At 28.0% G+C, this 10,966-nt stretch overlaps 1 protein-coding gene across 1 annotated transcript; it reads left to right on the forward strand.

Moving 5' to 3' along the window:
- Nucleotides 1-4,422: 4,422 nt before the first annotated feature.
- Nucleotides 4,423-10,082, forward strand: LOC111032751. Its single transcript, XM_022313198.1, has 8 exons — nt 4,423-4,835; nt 5,750-5,848; nt 5,939-6,078; nt 6,146-6,260; nt 7,418-7,560; nt 7,725-7,944; nt 9,035-9,320; nt 9,883-10,082. Exons 1-8 carry the CDS (start codon nt 4,791-4,793, stop codon nt 10,080-10,082), a joined length of 1,248 nt encoding a protein of 415 aa, XP_022168890.1. The 5' UTR covers nt 4,423-4,790.
- Nucleotides 10,083-10,966: the final 884 nt, after the last annotated feature.

Below are 10,966 nucleotides of genomic sequence, written 5' to 3' on the forward strand. Positions count from 1 at the left end.
GAAGACGCTATGACAGGCGACAATTCAGATGATTGGAAGACAGCAATGAATGATGAAATGTCGTCATTGAATAAAAATTTAACAAGGACACTTGTGGACTTGCCTCAAAATATAAAACTTATCAATAATGGTTGGATATACAAGACTAAATACAAAGCAAATGGAGATGTTGATCGGTACAAAGCAAGGTTAGTAATAAAGGGATGTGCGCAAGTTCATGGAATAGATTTTCAAGAAACGTTCAGTCCAGTAGTGAAATACGATTCAATTCGAGTAATACTTGCGATAGCAGCAGCCAGGAAATTAATGCTCAGACAATTTGACATTAAAACAGCGTTCTTATATGGAGATCTTGAAGAAGACATTTATATGAAACAGCCAAAAGGTTACGAAGATGGAACACAATTAGTATGCAAACTTCAACGGAGCCTATATGGGTTGAAACAGGCACCCAGGTGCTGGAACAAAAAGTTCAAAAATATGCTGGTGAACTTTGACCTAAAGGAAACAAAAGCAGACCCTTGTGTATTCGTAAGCAATAAAAATAATCAATTACTAATTGTCGCTATTTTTGTAGACGATGGGCTAATCGCAGCAACAAACAACGAGCTGGTGGACACAATGGTGAACTACCTAAAGGACAACTTCGAGACGAAGGAAGGTGAACTTGATCATTTCTTGGGTATTGAAATTGATCAGAGACCTGATGGTTCAATTTTCATACACCAATCTTCATATTGCAAGCGCATTCTAGAGAGGTTCAATATGGAAGAAGCAAACGTCCTGCATATTCCCACAGATCCACAACACTCATTAGATCCAAATTTGTCAGGGTCATTGGAAGCAGGGGAAGTTCCATACAGAGAATCAGTTGGAAGTTTGTTGTATCTAAGCCAAATAACAAGGCCTGATATAACTTTTGCAGTAAATCTTGTCAGTCGTTATTTAGAAAAGCCTCTGACAATTCATTGGAATGCGGTGAAACGTATATTTAAATATTTAAAGGGAACGTTTAATTATGGTTTAATTTATGATTCTAGTGTAACACCAAAGTTGCGTGGATATAGTGACGCAGACTATGCCGGTGACACAACAACGAGACGATCAACATCAGGATTCATTTTCATGATGGGAGATGGAATCGTAGCATGGTGTTCACAAAGGCAAAAATCGGTAGCACTTTCGACTACTGAGGCAGAATACATAGCGCTGAGCCAATCGATACAGGAACTTACTTGGTTGACGCTACTTATCAGTGATCTTCTGGAGACACAGGGAGATACACCAGTTCTGTATGCAGACAACCAAAGTGCCATCAAACTAGTGAAAAATCCAGAATACCATAAGCGAACCAAACACATCGATGTTCGATATCACTACATTCGTTAGAAGTTCAGTGAAGGGATGTTTTCTCTGGAGTATGTGCCAAGCAAGGAGCAGTTAGCTGACATATTGACTAAGCCAACTCCACGACCAAGATTCCAAGAAATCAGGGAGATGTTGGGAATTAGATATATTAATTCTAAGTTAGGGTATATTGTTTAAGGGGAAGTGTTGAATGTAAACAACACACCCTGTATTATATAGATTATAAGCAAATTATTCACACATTTCACACTGTAGTACAGCAGACGCTAGTCATTTTATATTTCTATAGCGTATTCGTTATATGTACTAGCCTGTAGGACGATTAGTCGTTGTTTTATATTACGCATTGGAGCACTATAGTTATTCATATCAATTATACATATTATTATATTATTACATATTATATCCGATCTTATTTTTATTTACCTTTAGCTTCTGTATATCTGTCTACCTCAACATTATATATTACGTATCATTATTTTAATTGATTTATATTACTTATCTAATTATTTTATTTATTTTATTGTACTGATAAACTGGGATTTAAATAATAATATTTACCTATTAGCTTACATAGTATGTACAATGCTTTTGTCAGACTTAGGCTGATATTGTATTTAAGATGCCCCCCCCCCTTAATATGTTCTAGATCCACGCCTGCCATATTAATTATTTTACACATATTTAAATTATAAACAATATTAAATGATTAAGTGTGTAATGGCCATAGACATATAAAACAACTATAGATACCGGACTGCGTGTACAGGAACATTGAAGTCGTGAGTGCGGCCGTACGTCAACGGGGCAATGTTTACGAAATAACTCATTAGGTAATATATATATATATATATACATATTTATATGGAATATAATATGCTACGAAGATAATATTATGTATATTATTAACCATGCAATTTTGCCCTGTTGGCATATTATGATTGTAAGACTTTTATCTAGTTGTTTTATGTCTATGGTAATACCTAACTTAGTTATTTACCACCCCTCCCAAATTGTTCAATTTTTTTTAAACTTATGTATGTTAACGAGCTAAAACGATAGTGCAATCAAAATTTGCACAATTCTCGAGCCATCAAATTTTTTGTTTTCAACACAACAAATCAGATTATTTAAAAAAAAATCTTAATCAATCATTTATTTTTGTATCACTATCATTGAGTATCAACTAAAAAGTAATTATAGATATTATATACTTTCAGTTAGGTACCAGCTACTTTTTTAAAATTTTTTTATAAATACCTTTTTTCAAATTATAAATCAACTTTCAGGTCTTTCGTTAATTTTATAGAGCATTGTATACCGTATCACTTGGTGTAGCTGTCAAAATATACACATCTGATTTTTTTGTCGAAGTAGGTATTGGAATTTTCGATTGAGTACCTAGTAAAGAAAAAAATCTTGATTTTATTTTTTTACGCTATTAAAATTAAAACTCAAATAGAAAATACATAATCTAAAACGAATAAGTATTTTAAAATTGTATTTTTATTCAAATACTTTTACTTAAGAACTTTAAAAGACTGGGCTTGGCTCCCGAACTCTCCAGTAGTGAAAATAGTCCAAATTTTTTTTTTTTGAATATTTTTGTTTGAATTTAAGTTTTTTAAATATTTATTGGAGTGCTTATAAAAGGGCTTATAATGATGTTTTTAAGCACTTGCATAGGCGTTTATTTTAATGATTGTAAGTGCTATAAGTCCCGATCCCTGATAATAAGTAATAAATAGTATTAAACTATGAAGTATTAAAAAAGATGAACTAAATTGTATTATCTAATTTATTGAAACCAAAGCTGATCGACTGGTGTAATATTAACATAGATGCTTCGTATTAACTACATGGCAAGTGGTGTGAGTTCAATATTCAATTATTGTTTCCGTGTGGTTTAAAATAAAATATTAAATAATAATGGGGCACTTTCGTATTTCGTGTAATAAAACGTATGGTATTAAACATAAATACATATAAAACACTATAATATTACAATTTATAAACGCATTATTTTAATATAGAAATATTCAATTATCGATGTACCTATAGTTGTTACTGTAGAATTGTAGGCATTTTAAACCTATTAAATAAAATTATATTTTGAGTAATTCGTCTCTTAGTTGCAGATCTGGGTTAATTCTAATTTCTTTACGAACAGGGCTCGGGGCTTAATACATTTGCATATTTGTTTGGGAAGTAAATGGAAAAAAATATCTGATCCGGTTCCGGTACAAATTTGTTCTGCGGTGTTTGGAGTTAAAGTTTTAAAGTTTATTGAGCATATTTTTGCATATTTTGGATTTTTCTCTACACATGCATATTTATTATTTTTAAAATTCATTGATTTTTATTGCATAGTATTTAAAAATAATTTTTGATTATTTATTCGTAAATCAATTTTATTGTTTATCGTTATCAATATTTTTAAGATTTTAAGCACATTAAGTCCCGAGCCCTGTTTATGAATTATAATTATACCCACTGTCTTATAAAAAAAGATTAGGTTAAAAACATTATAGAATAATAACGATCAAACCTAAGGTCCTTTATAAGATTGAATTAATGGTCATTATTGTTTCCGTTATTTATATTGGTTACGATTAAAACTTACTTAAAACATTTTAGTATTCAATTTGATATTAGGTCTTATTCAGTATAAATTATATAATCTAAAGACAAATGTTGAACAATATGTGGTATTAACTTGGTATAAATTAATTTTCGTCAGTCGTCACAACTCACAATAACAGTCAATTGGCGACCGATAAAATAAATAAAGCATAACAATAATTATAACTTATAAGTTATAACAATAGTATAATCGTAATAATATATTGTATACAGTACAAGCAGTGATGCACTGATGCTTAACCTTTTTTTTTCAGTGACCGCAACTACATAGATTAAATATATTGTGTTTATTTAATCGATGGTAATAGGTACGAATTTTTTTATTGTCTGGTCCGTCGTATGGATCATAGAGTATTACTCTATGGTATGGAATATGGATAGCCATGATTGCGATTGTATGTTTTCTTATCAATTGCTTGGTCAATAAATAGTTGCAAACTTAAAGACAATCACACACATTTTGGCAGTTAACGTTTATTTTATACATTTCGTTTTCAAAAAATATGTTTATCAATTACCTTTCAATACAACATTAGTAGATTTGGATCAAATCACCAAAATATGACTAGTTTATCTTATGAATAATGATTAAACATTATTTATGTGACAATCACTGATCAGTTAATTGTTGTTATTATTTAACAAATAATATTATGTAACATTAAAATATAGTTATTTGTACCAAGACTCAAGAATTTGCCTATTATGCTAAGAAATATGTAGTGTTTAAAGTAGGTAATTTTTTTTGTGTTATGTACCTATTGCGTTTTTGACTTTTTATGCAAAATATGAATGATCCTAAAGAAACTCAATTCAATGGAACTGTAAGTACAGTACTTAATATTTTATTTCTGATTTAATAGAAAAAAAAAATATGTTTGACATATGTATTATAAACATAATTTTGATTAATAATTTTAATTGCTCCATAGTAATTTTACAGACTAGTTTTATTCTTTCTTATTTATATTTACCTAATTAATATAATATTGTTAATTTTTAATTAATGTATATATCATTGGTTAGATTAGATACCTATATTTAGGTAGGTACCTCCATAATTTACAATATTTTTCAGAAACCTAAATAAAACACTTCATAAGAAATAAAATTAGATATTAAAAAATACTAAAGTACCTACCTAGTTGAAAAATACATATGGAACAGAATTTTTTTTGTTAATTTTCTGACTTCTGTTGCTATACTTCTATAAGATAGTGGACTATACCTACTGATCCATACAATTCATACCTTCATTTTTTATTGATTCCAAAGGTAGTTTTATTTTTAGTAGGAATTTTTATATAATTAACCAATTGTAGTTATAATTTAACATTCACTTATGGTGAAGGTATATACTGTCTATAGATATTATCAATTACTATACTCTGTTCAAACTAAGAAACATAGTCTGTGGTTGACTTATGTGCAGGGGCTTTTCAAAACCACTCTACAGGTGTACAAATAGTTGACACGGCGAGGGTGACAAATAGGTGTTGCTTGACTGCTGCCCTACAAAAATTAGTCGCCACCAACTATATTTCTGAACTTGAACAGAGTATATGCAGTAAACGCCTCCCTGAAAAAATAACTTGCTGGTGCCTATGTATATACTGGTATTATATATTTTCCTTTAGGTATGCTTACCAGTATACCACATGTGAGGTTACACAATTAAATTTCAACTTAAATACAATTTCTAGCTTACAATTTTTTTTTTATGATTGTATTAATTTAGAGTAATTGGAAATCACACCCCCGTCATATCCAAGAGAAATGGGAAACTCTTGCTATTTTCAAAGATGATAAACTAGTTTTAATGAAGTTCAATAATCCGGTAATATTTTTAGTTTTTAAAATGCGTTTAAATTACAACTGATTATAATCCATCTAATTGTTAAGAATATGTTAATTTTCTTTAATCAAGGAAATTGAAGATATTAATTCTAATATTCAAAGAAATGTAAGCGGATATTATAAATATTTCGTGGATTCAAGTAATGTTAATTTTTCCCCAGATGTTTTGGACAGTTTAAACAAATCATCTAAAATTAAACATAAGTTAAAGTAAATATTAACAATTGTTCATACATGTAGGTACTAAACTTAAGTAAAATATTATATCTATTTTTAGGAGTGATTATTGGGAATTAGCTGCTCAAGGGGAACAAGAGACGCCACTGCAAAAATATTATAGATTGAAGTTTGAAACCGAGGATTTGTTGATACAAGAATCTAATTTTCAAATAGTTAGTTTTCTATATTATGAATTTCATATTTTATAAAAATTATTTTCTATAAATATATTAGGTATCTGATGTGTTTAAAACTATTCTGGTACTATATTAGAATCCGAACTATTGGTTTGTACTTTTCAGTTGACATACTTTAAGAAATTACAAAATTCTACAAGCATAGAAGTGCACAACCTTCTGTTTCACCGCCTTTTATTTTTTTTGATCATCCACCCACTTACAAAACATCCCCTTAAAAAAAATTAAATTTACATTCAAAGCATAATATGTCTAGTACCAGTCGCCACGATTTTTATGATCAAATTCATAAAAAATTTTCTGATTTTCGAAAATAGATAGTTATTGGCTCTTTTTACAAAAGTACCTGGGACCTATCTAAAAAAATACCTAGCCACAAGTGTGGCTATAATAGCCCTATAGTGCACACCCGGGCACAAGCTTGTGTCTATAAGTTTATTTCAGCACTTTAATATATTGATAATAGAACAAATAATTGTTTGACTTTTGACTTTTTGAGGGAATCACAAAAAACTGAAAAAGCTGTTTGAAAATAATTTAGAAATATTATATATTTTATTGAATACATTAGAATACATTTTATACATTCTTTAGATTATAATGGGCCATCCAGCTATTATGTTGTGCCAATTTTAAAATTATTTTATTAAGTTAAGGTATATTTTTATACTGTGTATACTAGTATACTTAACATAAATTATATTAATTTTGAAATGATCTTAAAAAAATTGCATGTGATATTTTGTATTTTGATAGCATAAATATCATTCTTAGAAATTCAAAAACTTAATTTTCTTTAATTTTCACTCAATTTTAATATAATATTTTAGAATCAGTTTAAAAAAAATTATTTACAAAAATGGTATCTTGTAAATTTAAAAAAACTTTATTGTATAAACAAATTTAATTTCATGCCATTCAACTTTAATTTTCATACTTATTTCTGTAAAAACTAAAGAAATCCGCGTTGAAATATATAGATTTTTCACAGAGCTACTAAGGGTGATACTATGGACTTTTAGGACATACTGTATATATAAAACAAATAAAACTACTTAATTACCTATCAATGATAATTTATGATTAGATATTTGTGTGTAACCAAATTCTAGTCAGTACAATTTTATTTTAAGGTGAACAAAATTGATCAAAATGAAAGCCTGTGTGTTAATATTGGATTTCAAATACAAAATATACTAAACAAATTACTAATGTACAGTGTTGATGGACAATTATTTCTAGAAAGTCATGAAAATACTAAAATTTTTAATTTACAGTGAGTTATTCTAAATTACATTTTTCAAAGAATTTTGTAAATTTTGATTGTATCTAATAATAATTCTCATTTGGTAGTTGCTATTATTAAAAAATGTTCTATTATATTTGAATTGTATATCAATTTATCTTTAATTGATTTTAATGTCTCATTTTTATTTTCAGAAATTACATTAGTACTAAATTGTTAGAAAAATATCTGTGTAGAGTCGATAAAGAACAATTCATTTTGATTAATAATATTTCCAAAGTGTTGAATATTGAAACAACACTAACAGATTTAAAACCTAATACATTAAAGAGTGTACAATTACAACAAATATCACGATTAGAAAATCGTCTTCAAAAATTGGAAGTAATTATTGGATCTGAAAAAACAATTTTGGTGAGGAGTACTATGTTTTTTTAAATTAATAATTTTAAATTTTAAAAGCATAAAAGTTTGTTTATATTTCACTTAATGTTAATATTAATCTTAATTAAATAAGTAATAATAATAATATTATAATATATTGTTTACTTGTCAAAATATATGTTTACATAAAGACACAACAAAAATTAAAAGTAGATACGGCTTATGACAACATCCCAAAAACATATGTTGTGGTGGGTGCAGCAAGTTCAATACAACACAATTAAACATAATAAATAACAATACAATATTTATGTAGATTGAACATTAGAAAATAAGTTACAGTTTTAAGTTGGTTTGTGCAATCATAACTTTATATGATTTAGATTTAGATCTTTAAAATACTTTTTATGGTAAATGTTTTTTTACAACTTTGCATGGCGTTTAGTGGGGCTGTGGGTTTTTAATGAAGTAATGCACATCTAAAATAAATATAAGCAATATTATATATTTATTTACTACAGATTGTATTAAATAACTTTTATGAAAATTATCAACTGATGATCAGAATATAATAATATGAGTGAGAGTAAAAATAAATTATGATGTTGACAAGCAATGTTAAAAATAATTTGCTGAAAACAATTTAATTGGCTATGTGTATAGAAATGAATGTGCACATCAATTCCATTATGACGTGGGCCGCGTGTTTTGACTTGTTTTAATTTTTAATTTTTTAATTTTTCTTGAGTAGGGTAAGTAGTGCACGTTCACTTGTGGCATCCTTATAATTCCTTAATTATTTAAAACTTTATGTCAGCTTTGCTAATCTCAAATAACAATTGGATGTAACTGGTAGCTAGGGGGATCAGTTGTTAATAATTTTTTGACAATAATATTAATTTTTTGCAAAATAGTTCATGAGTTTTGTTAAACCTTACTAAGAAAATTATGTAGTAAAACACTCTAATATAAGTTATTATTATTATTATTTAATTAATTATTTACTACATTAAACATTTGGTACAAGCATTTTTTTTCCTATTGAACATTTACCGCCTACGTCTCTATAGATCCATGTACACTATTCACTTCCTGCTTTAACTTTTAAACTATTTTACAGATACGCTTAGCTGGTAACAATAACAGTGATGGATTGGTTGAAGCCATTTCTGTATTAAGAGGATTGTCCAAACAAATTTTACCTCAAATTAATGTAATTGAATCCAGAGTTGCTTACTTATTACCTAAGTTAAAACAAATTACTTCAAAAGAACTTGATCAACATTTAGAAGTAGATAAAAAAACTAACAAACTCTATGAAGCTCTTTTAAGAGCAAGAGAAGAATCAAATTTGTTACCCCACATTCTACAAAGAATGACCATTTTAGAAATTTTTCGTCTTAAAGGTAGCATATTAGCATTTCTTAATTATGAAATCTACAGTCACTATTTAATGGTTAAGTAGACAGATTTGTCTAGATTTTGTCAGATTTGCCAGATATGAATCTTATTTATAAAGAAACTTTTTAACTTTACAAACTTCAAAATTAATTAACATTGTACAATTAAAAATATTTTTTTTACACCATTAGGTATGTATTTCTTTGACTATATTATTCTAATATTAATACATATTTTCAACAATACACATGGACATCTTAAAAACATCATCAACTAAATGATCGTATTTATTGTGTTTCCAACCTATGAAAACACAAACACAATTTTATATTTTTTATAATTCTCTCATTATTAAAATAATTTATCACCTACAACTTAAGTATTAAGTCTCAACATAGTATGGCGTTCTTAAAATTGTTGATTAACATAATTATGATTAAATAATTAATTTTTGTACAAATCTCAAATCTATTTAGTTTAAACTTTCTACTTAACTGTTAAGTGGTTATTGTTAATTTAAAAATTGCAAATGGTTTATATAAAATTGATCTAAATAATTTGTTTTAGTTGAGGCATTTGCCGTAACAGTGAACAATATTAGAACTCAATATTCAGAAACCTCTAAGACTCTCAAGAACAATGCACTATTACTTAATAATATTGAAACGTATATACCTAAACATTTAGCAAGTGCAGTTTCTAATTTGCAATCTTTAAATGCTCGAATACGAATGTTTGATGATCGATTAAAAAATATTGAAGTGTAATTAAATTGTACAAAATTATATTTGATAATTTGATTCTTATCAATTTCAATACTTATATTTATTTGAATTGTAAGTTATAAAAATAATAATAATAAAAAAATGAATGTATCATCATATAACCGTATACATTTATGTTTGAAAAATTGAATGTTAATAACACAAATATATATGAGGGTGCCCACTAGAAATTCTGCCAAACAAACACACTCGTGTTTCGTAACTCTACAGTTCTAAAACCCTACAGTACCACAACCTACAGCTAATGGCCTCAGTTGTCGAAGCTTAAATAAAAAAAATATGATAACTCTTATTCTGATCTTTTATATATTTGTTATCTAAATGAACAATAAATAATGCGGTACTTTTTATCAAATTAAACAAGATAATTATTATTTGAGTAGTGTGTTATTGACATGTGAAAAAATATCTTATGAATACAAACTAGGCAATTTGGCAATTACTGATTACCAAAAACAAATAAAATAAAAGACTAATATGAGGCTTGGCGTGGCGCGTTGGCTGCTACCAGTCGCTGAATGCGACTGAGAGTAAGTAACGGCCACAACTACTAGCTCCCGGATGGGTGACCACCCGGGTTTGTAGTAGTTAAAACCTTGCCACACATACACGTGTTTGCTACCTACTGTAACAACCCTAACAATCATAAAAACAACCTACCGTACCAACCTTACCCCTACTACAGTTCATAACCCCTACAACAGCTAATGGCCTTAGTCGTCGGGTTTAAGTTCAATGAAAAAAAAAAAGACATGCTAAGCTGCAGTTATCGTAATACCAAGTTATAGGACATCAGTTATGTGTAAAAACTTGGCAATATTCTGAAAATTATTAACTCATTTTTTTCATTAGATTATTATCTTACA

The sequence above is a fragment of the Myzus persicae genome, unplaced genomic scaffold (genome assembly GCF_001856785.1).
Source record: "Myzus persicae strain clone G006 unplaced genomic scaffold, MPER_G0061.0, whole genome shotgun sequence".
NCBI classification, from domain to species: domain Eukaryota; kingdom Metazoa; phylum Arthropoda; class Insecta; order Hemiptera; family Aphididae; genus Myzus; species Myzus persicae.